The sequence below is a fragment of the Malaclemys terrapin genome, chromosome 6 (assembly GCF_027887155.1).
Source record: "Malaclemys terrapin pileata isolate rMalTer1 chromosome 6, rMalTer1.hap1, whole genome shotgun sequence".
NCBI classification, from domain to species: Eukaryota; Metazoa; Chordata; order Testudines; family Emydidae; genus Malaclemys; species Malaclemys terrapin.
In genome coordinates, this window is record NC_071510.1 from 62,854,128 (window position 1) to 62,872,530 (window position 18,403).

General features: G+C 39.7%; 1 protein-coding gene across 2 annotated transcripts in view; it reads right to left on the reverse strand.

Annotated features, from left to right (window-relative positions):
• KCNN2 (potassium calcium-activated channel subfamily N member 2) overlaps positions 1-18,403 on the reverse strand; it is a 101,568-nt gene that overhangs the window by 65,577 nt on the left and 17,588 nt on the right. For both annotated transcript variants that reach the window (XM_054032889.1, XM_054032890.1), the window contains one exon: positions 13,333-13,751. In XM_054032889.1, coding sequence (XP_053888864.1) covers positions 13,333-13,751 — 419 coding nt within the window. The remainder of the gene's footprint in view (positions 1-13,332; positions 13,752-18,403) is intronic.

An 18,403-nucleotide genomic window follows, 5' to 3' on the forward strand; every position in this document is an offset into this window, starting at 1 on the left:
ACTTCTGCAAAAGGCATCATGAACAGGGTCCCCTCTTCCTCTCCAGGAAAGCCCTAGCTGGTAAGCCCTCTTTCTGAATTAAGAGCACATGGTTCCATCAAGGTATCCTTACCATGTGAACATGTTTGTCTCCTTCTTAAACAGCAGACAGAATGTAACCATATAAGAGCAATTATGAGAAACCCCCTTTCCTATTCCCCAGGTTAGCTTTTTATACTGCCTGCTTTCCTTCCTGGGTTCTCTGGCTGATTATCTAACTACCTCATTAACTCATGAGGCTACCAGCAGGCGTAAGTGCTCTCTTCTACCTTAATCACATCCAGTGCCTGGGGTTTTCTAAGTGACCAGGGTGCTGGCTTCCACTGAGCCAAATTTGAAACTGTTAACAGTACCCTGTCACAGACACCTTGACATTTATTTTCATGTATGAGTATAGCTCCTCTTAAATGTCAATTCAAGGGGGGAAAAAAGCAAATACAGTACAGTACTGTTTTAAATGTAAACTACTAAAAAAAAAAAAAGGGGGGGGGGGAGTTTAAAAAAAAGAGTTGACAAGGTAAGGGAACTGTTTCCGTGCTTGTTTAATTTAAATGAAGATGGTTAAAAAGCAGCATTTTTATTCTGCATAGTAAAGTTTCAAAGTCAAAGTCAATATTCAATTTAACCTTCTGAAAGATCAGTAAAAATGTTTTGTTCAGAGTTACGAACAACCTCCATTCCCAAGGTGTTCATAACTCTGAGGTTCTACTGTATATGTGCTGTATAGATGCAACATATACTGGCGAAAGAATGTTTTTGCCAAAATATCATATACCAGTTCCTTGAATTAAATAAGCTATGCTGGCAAAAGCACTTTTATGCCAATATAACTACTACTACACTAGGCCTTCTGTAGGGTTACCATACATCCGTTTTTTCCCGGACATGTCCGGATTTTTGGTAATCAACCCCCCGTCTGGGGGGAATTGCCAAAAAGCCGAACATGTCCGGGAAAAATACCGGCCGGGCCCTTCCCCTCCCGGGCTCCAGCTGCTCTGCTCCTCCCCTAACTCTTCGGCTCTGTTTAAGAGCTGAGCTGCCCGAGCGCTCCGGCTTCAGGCAGCCCCCTTGTCTCCGGACCCCGACCCGTCGGCCGGGCACTTCCCCTCCCGGGCTCCAGCTGCTCTGCTCCGGCGGCGCAGGGTCTGGAGGCAAGGGGGCTGCCCGAAGCCAGTAGCGCTCTGGCAGCTTGGCTCTTAAACAGAGCCGAAGAGTCAGGGGAGGAGCACAGCAGCCGGAGCCCGGGAGGGGAAGTGCCCGGCTAGGGGCGCAGGGTCCGGAGGCAAGGGGGCTGCCCGAATCCCGAGTGCTACCGGCTTCACGGTTTGCCGGGCAGCCTCCAGACCCTGCGCCCCTAGCTGGGCACTTCCCCTCCCGGGCTCCAGCTGCGCTGGGGAAGCGCCGGCCGGGAGTGCAGGGTCTGGAGGCTGCCCAGCAAACCGTGAAGCCGGTAGTGCTCGGGCAGCCCTTTTCGCGTGGCTGGGAGGGAGGAGGGGGAATTAGGGCAGGGACTTTGGGGAAGGAGCGGAGTTGGGGCGGGGCCGGGGTTGGGAAAGGGGTGAGGCCAGGGCATGTGGAGTGTCCTCTTTTTTTATTTTTTAAATATGGTAACCCTACCTTCTGCTGTAATAAAAATGTCATAAAAATAATATCACAACCCTAACTTACATTACTATACTGGCAAAAGTATTAAGCATAGACCTGCACTGACTCTCAGCCAGTAAAAGCACCCATTCCTATAGCCCACTCCCTATTACACAGATTCTCGTGTTCTAAATTTTGAATGTGTTTGGCCATTTGGTTTTGGGAACTGGGCAATGGATTATCTTTGCTACATATTTATATATAGCTTTATCTATAGCTGTTTTGCAGTACAACAGGAAACCTACTTGAATTCAGTGATTCCACCCCATAAACACAAGGGTGTTAACAGTCTATCCAGCTTGACAACACTTATTCCCCAGACCCAGTGGTAACCATTAACTGAAGGTGACATTACTGGTTCAAATATCAAACACTTATGTCCAAAACTATTTTAGGACTGGTCTTCACACAAGATGCACTGATTTAACTGCACTGGTTGCAGACCCCTTATGCAGGGGCACCATTTGCTATGGGGCAAAGGAGGCAGTTGGTCTCTCTCATCTCCCCCTCCCCCCTCCAGTCTGGACTTTTCATAGGTCTATATGTTCTATTATGTCTTCCATGTTTTGCCCCTCATCCTCATCTCTCCCCCACTCGCTGAAATTTGCAAGATAAAACATTTGTGATTATATTGTATTTGGTAACAGAACTTGGCACCTCCCACTCCCAATTTTTTTTTTCTGAAATGATGTCCCTGCCATTGTGTGGACATTCTTAAATGGGTTTAAAAGTGCCTTTTATTGATATAGCTTAAGTTGATTCCTTATTTTAACTGCTTCAACTTTTGTGTGCAGACAAGGCATTAGGGTTACTTCTTAATACATTAGCCACAGAAATAACTGCCATCTGCAAGATTACTTAGGGCAAAGGTTATAAAAATCTTTGGTTGATTTTGAAATTTTCAAGGTAAAAAATCAGCAATGCTGTTTCAGTACATAAAATAACATCAAAAGCAAGGAGATGTAAGGAGTCCACAAAGCTGGAAAAGAAATCAAATTAAACTAGTAAACTGCATATTACTGCAATCTTGATTTAAAAGAGGGATTCTCATGCAAGGAAGAGAAACAATGTACTTTTTCAGTATTCCCTTCATATAAGTATCAGTGTTTGAAGCATATGAAATTTCTCCTACAAACCCCAGTTTCTCCTACAGCTGAACTATGCAGTTAGGGCACAGGGTCAAATTCTACTCTCATATTAAAGTTAATGTATAAACATCTAAGGACAGAAGTTGGTCCACAACCCCCCAATCGGCTACCACAGAAATGATTACTATGTTACAAATGTTATATTCTTTTTTGCAGCTTACAAACTAGGTCAAGTAGCAGGAGAAAACAGATGGTAAAGCCTAAGATCCCCCCATTTGAATGTAAAACTCTTTCCTAAATTAAGAGGCAACAAAAAATAAAGATTAAAAAAAAGTGAAAGATTGTACTGAAGCATAAATCAGTTTACCATGTATATTCTACAGTTTTTCCTCAAGGATAGAGTCCTTCTGAGGCAAGACGCTGCACTATTAAGAATATTTCAGTTTAAAAGCAGTCAAAACAATTTAAGTTATACATTACAAAGGAAAAAAATTCTGCTTTGACACTAAAATTTGTCTTTGTTTGAAAGCAGACTTCAGAGATTATAACGTTGACTTTGAACACTGAATAAGGATATTATAGGAACACACACAAATTTCCAATTTCCTGTAAAAAACAGTATCAGTTTGGGAACATGACCAGCTTTCTTTCTATGGGAGGAAGGTCAACATCTATATCATGTTTTGAAGAATCCAAATTAAACCAGACTTTTTTTGTCCTTGAAAGCAACTGTGCACTTCTCTGTTTCACACTCTTGTGGTTTGATAATGAAGCACTTGTGATTTTGCTCACCTGCTGTTTTGAGGCCCCAGAATCTTCTAGGTGATTTGGTCCTGATTCTACAAGAATTTATACAAGTGAAATTAGGAGTAGAACTGTGGAAATAACTGATTTTTCTGTTTACTATCAGTTCCAAACAATACTAAAAAAAAGATTTAATTTTAAATCAACCCAAAGGGGGGCGGGGAGGGAGGAGTGTTTGGTGTTTTTTGTTTGTTTGTTTGTTCTGCTATTCAAAAAGCTGGGGGGGGAATTGTTTTGGTGGTAACACAATGTTCTGCTTTCAGGCATTTTTAAACCTCTAAAAAAATAAATAAATAAATAAAAGCAAATGAAATTTACAAAACTGTTGTAGTAGTGCCATTCTTTACGCTCTATAGCCCAGCAGTTAAAGCACTCACCAAGGCTATGGGTTCAAGTCCCTCCTTGGCCTAGAGTGGAAAAGGGATTTGAACCCACATCTCTTATATCCCAGGAAAATACCCTAGCCACTGCGCCAGAGCGTATTCTATGGCTGGGCTCATAATCTCTCCTGCTGAAGTTATTTCATTTTAAATAACTAATTAATATTCATTAGAGCAGGAATTAGAATTCAGGTCCCCTACTTTCCTATACACACCCTCAGTGTGTGCCCATGCCACCAAGCCATAGAGTGATTCTCACTCAGTCTAGCCCAATAAATATTGAAGTACTTCATGCAAAGTAGAACAACTTCAGTAGGAGATATTGAGAGTGATTTACTGCAGAATACCCCATAGCCCAGTAGTTAGTACAATTTGCTTGAAAATTGACACAAATTCACAAAATGTTTCAGCCAGCCTGCATCTGCATTTTTCAGAAAGAAAAAAAAAATCAGACAAGTTTTGCACAGCTTTAATCAGGAGTAATGTCAATAAAATCAATACAGTTACACAAGCATAAAAACAGTGCAAGTAAAAGGAGATTCAGGCCCCAAAAGATTTTCTAGCTTTAGTTGGATTAAACTAAAAAATAAAAACAGAGACATTATTTTAACCAGTTATAAAATCTCCTGCACTTAAATATTAAAGAAAGAAAAAAAATTTTTTTAGGTAGCCGTTGTGTTGGATATGCCATTTTTTGGATTGGTTAAAGACTGACATTGCCCTGGTTCACTAACACCTTTCCCTGAGATTTTGTAAAGAGAGAATGTTACTCACTGACACATTACTCTTTTCTTTGTGATCTTCCATTATAGTGAAAGTAATTCCATAAATCAAGGCTAACAGAAGAACATGTCAGTGCAAAGTGTTCCAATTCATATTCCACGAAGTTCTGGCAAAAACCACAATCATCATCGCTCCAGAATATAATCAAGGGAAGAATCTAAGACAGAGTGGGGTCAAATTCACCATTAGTATGAACTGGTGCATCTCCATTGCCTCCACTAAAGGTTCCCCCTTCAGACTGTGCAACAACATGGTACATAGTAATTTTCCTTTAGCATTACACTGAAGGTCAGTTTCTTCCCTGGATCAGCTACACTGTGTTGGGTATGGGCCTTCCAGGATTTATCTGCCCCCAAACAGGTTGTGTATACCATACAAGGGTAGAGCTTCAGTGATAACACCCCTTACGTTTGTATTGTTGTTTTGTAAAACAATATTGTTAGTGCCTACTGGTAACTTTCACAAATGGAAAGGACGGTTACATAAATGGTTACATCTATTTTTAGTCCCTTGAAGTGTAAACATTTAAAAAGCACTACAACTTACACTTACAGTAATTAACATTCACTCTGCAACATCCAAAACTAAAGTTGGAATGAAAAGAAAAATATTTGATCATTCATAGCATTGGAACAGAGTCATAAATCAAGGTGATAATAGGGCATGTTTGATCACTGTTGTAATGAATATTTTATGATTACTTTTACAACCATTGAAGAAACCTGATCACAAGTAATGTGTTTCAATTTCAATCAAACCAAAAGGAAATAAGAGATTCTGCACTGAATGGACAGTAATGATAAAAATAAGACGAAGAGAGAAGAACACTGGTTGTCGGTAGCTGAAAGGGCAATGGAACAAGCTATGTTGGGAATTTCCCTTCTGGATCGTATCCCAAATGAAAAGATTAGAGAACGCACTGGTGTAAAAGATATTGTCATGGAAAGCAGATATAATAAGCTATGATGGGCGGGCCACATAGCACGGTTCACGGACAATAGGTGGACCACAATCATTACTGAGTGGTACCCGCAAGAACAGAAAAGACCACCTGGTCAGCCTCCAAGAAGATGGGAAGATGACATTGTTAAACGTTTCAGACGAACATGGAGAAGAAAGGCAAGAATGCGAGAAGAATGGCGGATGTGTTGTGATCGGCGCAGTCTTAACGACAGCTGAAGACCGATCGATCCAGGTGATAAAAATAAGAGAACAATTTCTTTCATATTCTTTTTGACATTGTTTAGACAGGTTAGCTGAAAAAATGAAAAATTTGGTTTATTATTAGTAATATATATATACCTATATCTCATAGAGCTGGAAGGGACCTTGAAAGGTCATTGAGTCTAATCCCCTGCCTTCACTAGCAGGATCAAGTACTGTCCCTAACAGGTTTTGTGTGTGTGTGTGTGCGCACCCCAGATCCCTAAATGGCCCCCTCAAGGATTGAACTCACAACCCTGGGTTTAGCAGGCCAATGCTCAAACCACTGAGCTGGTGCCTTTCCCGTTAGCCTCGCATCCTGCAGACCTGCCTCACTCCAAGAACCATAGTGTCCTCTTCATGACGGCTCTCAAGTCGGGTCACCATCCGTGTTTCCCACTTCCAGGGTTACCCCCAAAGTCTTTCTATGCAAACAGTCTCAGGCAGTCTTCTTCTGTGGTGCCCTGATGATGCCACTTCCCCAGTGGCCAGTAGGGGAACCCAGGCCTGAAGTCGACGTATTTAGATCTACTTACCGCGGTGTCTTCACTACGGTGAGTCAACTGCTGACGCTCCCCCGTCGACTCTGCCTGCACCTCTTGGCCTGGTGGAGTACAGGAGTCGACAGGAGAGCGCTTGGGGATCGATTTATTGCATCTAGACTAGACGCGATAAATCAATCCCCACTGGATCGATCGCTGCCGCCGATCCAGCCAGTAGTGAAACATACCCTTAGACATTAAAGGGAAAAGGGAGAAAGGGTAATAGTTCGAGAGAGACAAGAGGGGCAAACAGTGGATTTGTTTTAAGATGGGAGAGACTAAAGCATGTTTGTATTGTGAAGGGAAAGAGCTAGAGAAGAATGAGAGGTTAAGGAGAAGAGTAAAGGGACAGATGAGATAAGAGTGGGTGTAAGACATAAGAGTTGGGTTGGAGTCACTGAGGCAAATGGGTGATTAGAGGAGGAGAGCAGCAAAGAAACTTCTGCCTCTGTGACAGGAAAGAAGGAGGAGAGATATAGGAGGAGAAGCAAAGGCAATCTGAGGGGAGGAGGAAGATTTGGATGAAACTTGTGAGAAACTGTGCAGAAAGGGAGGTTGAGGCCAGATCTTAACATCACTATCAACTAGACTGCAAGATCTGCAGGGCAGGGAATAGATTTTACTGCATATATGTCCAGAGGATTATAAATATAATGGGGCCCCAATCCTGATTAAGGCATCTGGGAGCTACTGTAATTCACGTAACTTCAATCTGTCTGGTAAACATCTATATTAAAAAGTCTTTAAAAATAGATAGATAGCCCATGCAGAAAACAGGGGTCTACTCAGTTTACCACGTGATATGTGGCATTCTGCTTTATATGAATACTTTAGGACACATTTCCCTCTCACACCAGCAAATGATATTGGGCACAAGTCATGAGGAAATTAGATATCTAAATAACTTTCATTTTCAATGAGAGTTTAGAGGCTTGACATGTCTGAGTTGTCAGTATGAAAAAAGGGATTCTTAGATTTCCAGAATTTGCCTCACACTTACGATTTCTAAGTTTCTTGTAGAAACCTTTGAGATGACATCTGATTTCCAGAAAATAAGGTACACAGAAGTTCATGTATTTGTAGAAAAATGAAAGAATGTACAGCAAGTACAGAGGAAGTCCAAGTGAACGCAAAAAGAGAGTAAACAAATATCTGAGTTAAATCAAGGACAGAACAGGACAGAACAGAATCTGAATGAGAAAAAATGATGACATAAGCTTCTTTGTCTGAAATGGCTTCACAGTCAAAAAAGTCAAAAGAGAGACACACAAAAGCAAACAAGATGCCAATGTCATTTGTAAGAAAAATGTAGTGGACCCAATTCTGCTCTCAGTTAAACTGCTGTTAATTCAGAGAAACTCCAATGAAGGGAATGGAGCTACTCTGGACATACAGCAGTGTAAATGAGGGCAGACTTTGGCTCAGAATCTTTTTACAGAGACGCGCTGGAATATTTGCATAGAATATTATAGTTACAGCTGCAACCAGCATTCCATTTTAAGCTCTCTTTTTGATCCTCCTTGTGCCGGGAAAAATAATCTCTTTTCAGCGTGAAATAAAGGGGTTTTTAATTTAAATTTTTTTAAGCTTGAAGCAAATTTGCCAAGCCATTTTTCAATTATAAAATACTAAAAATTTAATGTTTCTCTAACTTTTTTGTGGAGGTAGAAGATATTTATATTTCACCTGTTGTAACTGACTGACTGCCGGAATGAAGAGCCATTTCAGCAACAATTGAAAGATCACTATGATGGAGACAGTAAAAACCTATTAGTTTCACACTTGAATACTGGACCCAGTAAGCAAAGGCATTCATGAGTGTTGTAGATTAAGAGTCAAATGTCTCAAAAAGACAAATGAAAAATTAAGCATTTCCTGGGTTGGGCCAGATAAAACTAAGATATATTTTAGGGAGCACATTCATGACAGACAGCTGTGCATCAAACTGATACCTGCTGGTGAGGTGTAGGTATTCAACACTATGCCACATTTGCAGCCCTAGAAACCACAAGCAATCAGTCAGGTTTCCAGGGCTGCATGTATGGCAAAGACTTGAATACCTCCACCATGCTCATCTATGTTTCTTTTGCCAGATTATCCTGGAACGCTGCTAGACTGCCTACACTCAGTACACAATACCTGCCTGCTCTCATTTTCATGCATACCTAATGCCCTCAAGGATGACCTTAAGCTGCATCCTGTAAAATGTCTCATGCACACACCAACACAAAGGATGCCACCTACTATTGTTAATTTGCTGAGAGCTGACACTATGCTCAGTGCCATACAAAACATTGAGGAAGACACAGTTCCTGCTCAAAAAGTGTTTAGACTAAGTCAAGCCAAAGGATAGTCAAAGCAATGACTAATCTAGAGACAGACGTTTCCTTCTCAACCATGAATATTCCCACTCAAACCTATCCATCACATTTCCAAGAGGTCTATGATGTGACAGTCTCCAGAGTCCCAATGGGACAACCGATTGGCCAAACAGTTTAAACCAAGTAGGACTGGTTACTAGGCTGTCATTCAGTTGCTGCTTCTGTTGTTAACATGAGTACTCAGGATTTTACAGCACTTACATGAAAATCTGTTATGCCTTTTCTGTTTGCCATTAGCTATTCCTGGCTATGCATAAACCTTCATGAGTGCTTTGGAATGGGATGATAAAGTCTAATATGCATTCCATGATTTTTATTAATTTTTTGGTGAGTCCTGTCTCCATTCACACTATTTTGCACTAACTGGAATAGTCAGGCAAATTGATATGAAGATATACAGTCACAGAAACACTAAAACAACTTGCTATAGCACTTTATCGACCACTGTGTCTGTAGGAGAATTAGTGATATTTGTAGAACAGAACAGTTACTTCTTCTTTATTTCATTGTCTCTCATCAGGAAAATAAATCAAAATCCTGACAGAGTTTTAATTTCTGCTGAATAAGAATCTGTCCCCCCACCCCAAAAAAACAATTAAAATATTAGACTGCCATGTATAATGCCAAGTAAAACTATAAATTCTTTCTAATTGTAATGTTTATTTTCTGACACGCTTAAAACAACCTACTAGAATAAAGGTTCTCTCTACTTATGATGGAAAAATCAACTTAAGTAAATGAAACATGTGGTTATCTGTGTACATTTTTGCTAGGGAGTGAATCAAGCCCATTAAATACGGTTTCAGATCCATCCTCTATCTGGGGATTATAACTGCACTAACCTCAGAATGGACTCAATTATCTAAATTGTCTTTTCCATCTCTAACTACTATTATAACTATGAATATATACAAGAAGATGATGTTGGTTTAAAAATAGACACACCTTTTAGCATTCTGTGCCTGTGGCACTTTCTTACTGTACTTCATTACAGAGTGAGGAGCCACAATTTTTTAAATGTGACTAATTAGTAACTGGGCCAGTGACACTGATTCAGTGCAGTTCTTCTATGAAGCATAATCCCTCCAGGAGAAATACAAAGTGTAATGTGCAGGAAATTGGCCATGCAACTCCTATTAATGATAGGAAATGAGTATCCAATTCCTCATGCATTAGGCCAAAGCTTTTAAAATTCATAATTACTAACAATAAGGAGCCAAACTAATCTCTCATTTAACTCTACTGAAGGAAGTGCAGTTACACCAAGTATAAAGTTAACCCTAGGACTACTGTATGTTGATCTGGTGTTTTTTTAAATAAATAAATAAATAAAATCAGTGAATGATCCCGCCTGGTATCTACATTCATTCATTATAGTGAATTCAAGAACTGCAAATGAAATTAAAAATTCACAAATTCTGTCATTGGTTTTGCAGAGAATAAGACAAGTCACAGTCATGATATATTTGCAATTTTGTCTGAGTGCAATGGAACTAGATCACATTAGCAAAAGTATTCACATGCTTAAGAGCTTTTCAGGAAACTCACTGTTTTCATTCAGGACCTTTCTTCTTGACAGAAACTGGCTTTATCATAGTCTGTTTTGAATATTCATTTAATACAGGGCAATAATAATTAAATTACAGTATATTCAAAAACAATGGTGTTAAGTAAAGTTGAATCTGCTCAGCTCCTCTTGGGAGGCTACTGGAAGGTGTCCCAATTGAAGGGAAATTGGAGGCAATATGACAAAAAAAGGACAAAATTGGTGAAAAATTAATTATGTTTGAAGTTTATTGTTAACATTCAGGAGGAGAAACTGACTTTTAATAAATAAAACATATTAATAATAATTTGTTATACCTGTCCCAGCTGAGGGGACTATTCTGATAGACAATGACTAATGTTTGTAGTGTTGTAGCCACAATGGACCCAGGAACTGAGGCAGACAAGGTAAGTGAGGTAATATCTTTTATTGGACCATTTTCTCTTGGTGGAAAGTACAAGTGTCTTCTGAAGAAAAGCTCTGTAGTGGTCAAAAGCTATACCACCAACCCATGTTGGTCCAATGAAAGATATTACCTCATCTACCTTGTCTCTGTCAATAAATAATATGACATATGATCCTTAGCATGGTGTTTCAGAATATACTCTGATGACAAGCTATTCCTGGCATCACATGCTATACACTGTACATCTTCACCACAGCACTTGGATCATTGACAATCCAGAGGAACATACTATATCACACTTTATTCCACTGTTTTTCAGTTCTGAGGTTTTTAAACAGGGAAGACTGTGATAACAAGATAACTTCCATATTCGGTTTATAAAATTTGCCACTTTTCCCCTTATCTGAGTGGAGATGTGACAAGCAACTTTCAAAAACAACATGTTTACAGCCATTGACTGCCAGAAAGCAATTGCAAAATTGTTTTCAAAATGGGCATATAGGCAAAGTACTATAGAGTGATCAGCAATTGATAGTGGAAATCTTGGAAATATTTTGAAGAAGGTATTCCACCATGAGTAACTGAGGGTATTTCAGTGTTGGGCCTGAGAACCACATCAGATATCAAATCTTTCAGAGATTCTTCCTAATTGTTTCAATCAAATGGTCCTGTTCTACCTGTTCTCAGTCACTCACTCACTCGAGTCCACAGTAGTCAGAAGTTACCCTGCTCATTTCTTTTTGTAAGTGGTATTTTTGAGAAATCAGATTTGATGGTGTCACTACTGATACTGATTTGTTCTGTGCCTGTTCAACGTCCATTGGTTGCTGAAGCTTGAAACGTAAGTTAACAAAATCTGACATCAGGAATCATAATACTCAAAAACCAGTGGGAGAACACTTTAACCTGTCTGGTCATTCAATGACAGACCTGCGGGTGGCTATATTACAACAGAAAAACTTCAAAAACAGACTCCAAGGAGAGACTGCTGAGCTGGAATTGATATGCAAACTAGACACAATCAACAAAGGATTGAATAAGGACTGGGAATGGCTGAGCCATTACAAACATTGAATCTATCTCCCCTTGTAAGTATTCTCACACTTCTTATCAAACTGTCTGTACTGAGCTATCTTGATTATCACTTCAAAAGTTTTTTTTCTCTTACTTAATTGGCCTCTCAGAGTTGGTAAGACAACTCCCACCTGTTTATGCTCTCTGTATGTGTGTATATATATATCTCCTCAATATTTATTCCACTCTGTATGCATCCGAAGAAGTGGGCTGTAGTCCACGAAAGCTTATGCTCTAATAAATTTGTTAGTCTCTAAGGAGCCACAAGTACTCCTGTTCTTTTTGCAAAATATCATGCTATCAAGTGCACTTTTTCTGGACTTCCGAAAAAAGGTGTCAACCACTATAACTCCTACCTCTTTCCTCTATTGTTATATTTGTATTTCTACCAAAGTAAATCAAGTATTTGTAAATACACCTCTACCCCAATATAACGCGATCCGATATAATATGAATTCGGATATAACACGGTAAAGCAGCGCTCGGGGGGGGCAGGGCTGCGCACTCCGGCGGCTCAAAGAAAGTTTGATATAACACGGTTTCACCTATAACGCGGTAAGATTTTTTGGCTCCTGAGAACAGCGTTATATCAGGGTAGAGGTGTATAAACGATATGCATTCAACCTAACCAAAATAAAAAGATCTCTGTCAATAGAATATATTGGGATTACACCTTTGATTTTTCATTTTCACTAAAGGGCACTAGAATTATGAGAGTTTTTGGAATCAACTTTTTACTGGCTTTTCTGATTACTGATTTATTTACACCATTGTCAATAACTGTAGTAAGCCATAAGCTAAAATGTCTGAGACCTAATATTAATACAGAATTTTAAAGACTATTATTAAAAGTAATATTTATGGCACTCATGTTCCACTATCCACTTTAATGTTCTAGGCTACTCATAATAAAGCACTCAGATAAAATTAGAATGAAGTAAAAAACTCATATCACAATGCTATGGGAGAAATCTCTGACAATTTAAACATCCCTTTCAAAGGCCTTTGAGGTCAAAAGATAAAAGTATTCTAAGAGAGCCATGATACAAAAAGCACAATACAACTAACAATCAACATGCCTCTAGCAGGGCTGGTTCTAACTTTTTTGCAGCCGCAAGCAAAAAACAAACAAACAAAAAAAACGCCCCGCCGAACCAAAAACACCCCCCCCCCCGAGCGCCGCCCTGCCGAAACAAAACAAAAAACAAAAAAACCTACGCGCCGCCCCGCCACCCCAAGATTGGCCGCCCCTTACAAGGTGCCACCCCAAGTACATGCTTGGTTGGCTGGTGCCTGGAGCCGGCCCTGGCATCCAGGTATTGGAAGCCTCACTCCTCAACATAAGAGAATGAAATAATATCCAAGGGATTAGAAGAAAAACACTTTGTAAGACATTTACATTTCTTAAATATATATATATATAAAAGGAAAAAGAAACTTACCTTTCACAAGCTCGGACAGTCCATGCAGCAATTATCCATAATGAGATACTAAAAACCAACAATACAGTTCCCGGACATATTGTCATTAAAGTCTTCATAACAAAACGTGTATTGAAATTTATCTTATTTAGTGCTCCAATGCTTCTAGATGAGGCATCTGTGAAAAGTTTGCTATGCAAAAGCATAACTCTGGCAATAAGATATAGTCTTAAGAACATTGGTATAGATAAAATAATATCCACATCAGCTGTTGTTGTGGATGGAGCATAGGAGAAGGCAAGCCGGGCTGTCCATGTGAATGTATAGTTCCCAGGTATGGGATGTATAGCACACACCAGTATTTCCAAGCAGATGAAGAAAATACGCTCGTAAGTCATGGCTATTCTCCAGTCATCTGCTCCGTTGTCCACCATGAACAACTGAAATAATAAAATATAAGGTCTACTTTAGTAAAGGGTTTACAAATTTCTTTAAAAAAAAATCAAACACATATGCAGTAGTTGGTCATTAGCAACATTACAACTGACAAAATTTGAAAATTGTAAATATGTCAAATACCATTTGCTAAACCACTGTGTTATGGAGTCAAAGGTATAACTAAACCAACTCAATACATAATTTTACTTAAGCTAGAAAGAACTTTTATATAAAATAGAAATTGATGTAAAAGATGTTTATATAAAACTGAAGTTTACTCAAATTCTTATATCCTCTAATTGTAATTTTTGATTAAGGCCCTGCATATGCTAAGATTTCTTATATGCTTATACTTTCCACACTGTGAGTAGTCCCATTGAAAGTGATGGGCTACTCACAGTAGGTAAAGTTTAGAATGTATGAAAGCTTTCTCAGGATTGTGGCCACATGACAAATTTTAGGCCCCTTTCCTGCAAAGTATCAGGGGGTAGCCGTGTTAGTCTGTATCTACAAAAACAACAAGGAGTCTGATGGCACCTTAAAGACTAACAGATTTATTTGGGCATAAGCTTTCGTGCGTAAAAACCATCTGAAGAAGTGAGGTTTTTAACCCATGAAAGCTTATGCCCAAATAAATCTGTTAGTCTTTAAGGTGCCATCAGACTCCTTGTTGTTTTTCCTGCAAAGCTTACTCATATGATTAACTGCAGCACATGAGTAGCCTCAATGAGTTCAGCAAGCCTGATCACATGCTGAAAGTTATACATGCTGCATGAGTAAGCCTTTGCAGGATCGGGGGCCTTCAGCACAAAAGGTATCAGATACTTCACTATATTTTATCAACTGTCACCTCCCAAACTTTTCTAAATAAATACCAAACCAAACAAAAAATTCACTCTGGGAGTGGGAAAAAATTGATAATTATGATATTGAGTTAAAATATTTCACATACAATAAACAACCTTATGGCATCTCCTTTCTTTCACAATCCTAACTGGCTAAGTCCTTCCACAGGCAGACCTCCCACTGATTTGAATTGGAACTATTCAAGGAAGAACTGCAGAACCAGGTTCTATGAGCAGCTTTGCAAGAGGGAAAATAATCCATGACACTAGCAGTGTTTCGTCAGTGATAACATCCCACCATGAGGCAGAAAAAGGAATGTCTGGTACTGCAAATATAGTCTGAACCAAGCTTTTCACTATGTGGGCAGTATGTAAAACTCCTTTCCATAGCTGAAAGATGAGAATCCTTCCTAACTAAGGTTGTTAGAGGTTTTTTTTAAATCAAATTATTAGGAATTTTTAAACTGATTTTTAAATACCACAATAAATTTCTAAAAGGAAGCTGCAGGAGGACTATGAACATGTGAATGGTACCCTAAACAATGTACAGTGCCTCGCAAACTCTTCTTCACTGGCAGAGTCCTCGAGCAATCTCACCTCTCTTCACAAATCAGGAGTTTAAATGGTCGCCTGAACTTCCTGTATTAACTCTTACAGACTGCTAATACACTGCACATCCTCCTAAGAATTCAATCAACTTGCAGTTTAGAAAATGCAGCTGCTCTTTGGGTTAAGACTGAGATGGACACACAATTTATTTTAAAAGAAGAAATGGAAGACTACAGTTCATGAACTAATCTGGAATTGAGCAGACCATAAAATTGAAACATTCATAATTCAAACATTCAAAATTACAGTAGGTACAGATCATAAGTTAATGTAATAATCGTTCAACAAGTGTACATAACAAATGCAAAGAGTTATTTGCTGTTTCACCTCTGTCTGACTTTCAACTAACTCTTAAAAAACAAACAAAAAAAAACAAACGAGCACAGTTCACTTATAGTTCTTAACTGTGAGAAAGGACACTTAAGAAGACAGGGGTACTTATACACAACCTTTCCAAGGCATGACACATCTGATAATATGGTGCTTTCACCAGAGCATAGGAAGGTCAGTATTTCCACATGCTGAGTGCATGACCTCTGCTCATTGCTCAAGTACATAGACAAGTATTTATTAATCAAGGAATAAAAATGATTCATGTAGCTGGTTGATCACAACAATCAGGGTTCTATTGTTCAGTAATCATCTAGTGTTCCATCCCGTCGCTCATTCCCAGCTTCTGGCAAACAGAGGCTAGGGACACCATCCCTGCCCATCCTGGCTAATAGCCATTGATGGACCTATCCTCCATGAATTTAATACTTCTTGGAACCCTGTTATAATCTTTTTAATTAATGCTCTTTACCTTCATCATAGATGATATTCTTATCTTTGCTTACTTCAGTAGTAACAACCAGGGCCGCCTGGAGGGGGGAGAGAGGGGGCAAGTGAGGCAATTTGCCCCAGGCCCCACAGGGGCCCCCCACGAGAATATAGTATTCTATAGTATTGCAACTTTTTTTTATGGAAGGGGCCCCCTACATTGCTTTGCCCCAGGCCCCCTGAATCCTCTGGGCGGCCCTGCTAGCAACAACTAGTTGTGGTATGCTAAAGAAACTGTACAGACTAAATTCCACATAGACAACCTGTACTCAGAATATTGGTCAGTAAATTGCTCAAATACTCTTCCCAAATTATTTCAAAACCTTGTCTACAGACTTTTACCAGTTCCTCCTCCACCTTTCAATTCTCACATACAATTTCACCGGAAAATAAAGGAAATTTCTCAAGTGCTCTTGAAAAATGCAGATGAAAGGAAAATAGTAATTTATATTAGAAAGATCAGTACAGCAAGTTTACAGTGAAGAAACACTTTCTAATTATTAGTTCCATGCAGAAGTCTGTATGCAACCATATTTAAAATCCATATGGTGGCAAAACTTCCACTGATTTTAATGGGAGCTTTGCCTGTGTACTGACCTCAGGATTCTGCTCTACAGTAGGAGTCTGTTCTCTCCTTATTGCTCAGGCATAACTCATTAATTTTATAGGGACTCCTAAATTAAATACATGGTTAATCAGCACCACACCCACGTAACTCAGAGCAGAAATGTGGATTGGTTGATCACAGGATGACTCTGAGCTGCCAATGCGATGTGGCTGTGAAAAAGGCTAATGCAATCGTCGGATGCATCAGGCGAGGTATTTCCAGTAGAGATAGGAAAGTGCTAGTACCATTATACAAGGCACTGGTGAGATCTCATCTGGAATAGTGTGTGCAATTCTGGTTTCTTATGTTTAAGAAAGAATTATTCAAACTGGGACAGGGGCAGAATAGGGCTACTAGCATGATCAGAGAAATGGAAAACCTACCTTATGAGGAGTCCGGTGGCACCTTAAAGACTGACAGATTTATTTGGGCATAAGCTTTCATAGGTAAAAAAGGCAGAGCAGACAGCAGCGGCTACAGGCCAGGTGCCTAGCTCTGAAGGTAGTGCTGCACCAGCAGCAGCACAGAAGTAAGGGTGGCAATGTGAAACATGATATTTGTCACCTCTTTCCAAAGCAGACTTAGCTCCCCATTGCCACCCTTACTTCTGTCCTGCTGCTGCCACCCCATGGCTGACAGCTGGAGCCCAACCAACTCCCAGTGAGGGATTGGTGGGGGGGAGAAGGTGAGCCCGAACGCAGGTGGCGGGGCTCTAGATGTCAACCCTGGGCTCTAGCTGTCAGTCCTAGGGTGGTGGGGCTCCAGCTGTCCACTTTATCCCCCCCTCCCAGATGTGCATGGCCTTTCTGCACAAGCCTCAGTCACCCAGGCCTGACAGCCAGAGCTCTTAAAAAAATAATCACACATCTCGCGCCTCCCTTGACACATTTCCACACCTCCTTTAAGAGGCCCACCCCATAGTCTGAGAATCACTGATCTGTAGGTCATCCAGGGTCTGTTCTTCTCCCTTCTTAAGCCTGGAGAGATTGTCGAAATTACTGAGGGCTGCTGGACTCCAGCATGGTTGACAGGAACAAGTCTTGGATACAAATCTGCATGGCACAGAAATTAGGAATTTCTTTTTATTTTGTCTAATTTTGTATAAGGACATGGTGAATCCAATACTTACTGCATAACAAAACAAAAAGAGGTGAATCAAAATATAACCCAGCAGTGACACAGCACCTTAAAAATACTCCTGTAATATATTTTTGCTTATTTTGCATATAAGAGCTTGTTACCTTCATACAGGGGTAGAGACAAACTTTTCATTGGGCCACTAAAAATGTGTCCATAAACTCTTGTTAGTATAACCACCTGTATGCATGAAACACATCATTTGTTCAAATCGGGTAATTAGACAAGCAAATACATTATTTGCATGCATAAATGCCTAATTTGCTTGTAAAAAATCTCAAATTAAGGGGACAATTTGAAAATGTGTCTTTTCATGTCATCATGAAAACAATTTTCTGCATGTTACTGTTTATGTAAATGTGATGCCATTAAATGAAATTATACAAAATGAGGTTTCCATGAATGTCAACATCCTGTGGTTCTCCTATGAATACTATATAGGTCGGCATATGCATAGGAAACCTCACGGTGAGGCAAGTAATGGTGCTAGTGATTCAGTAGGTGGCACACTTCCATTTGAGACAGTAATAAGCCACTTCTCCTGGCACACAGTTAGAGAGGTGCTGTCATTTAGATGAAACATTAAAATGAGGTCTGACCACTTGTGGTCATTTTGGAAATCTGATCTACACATGGA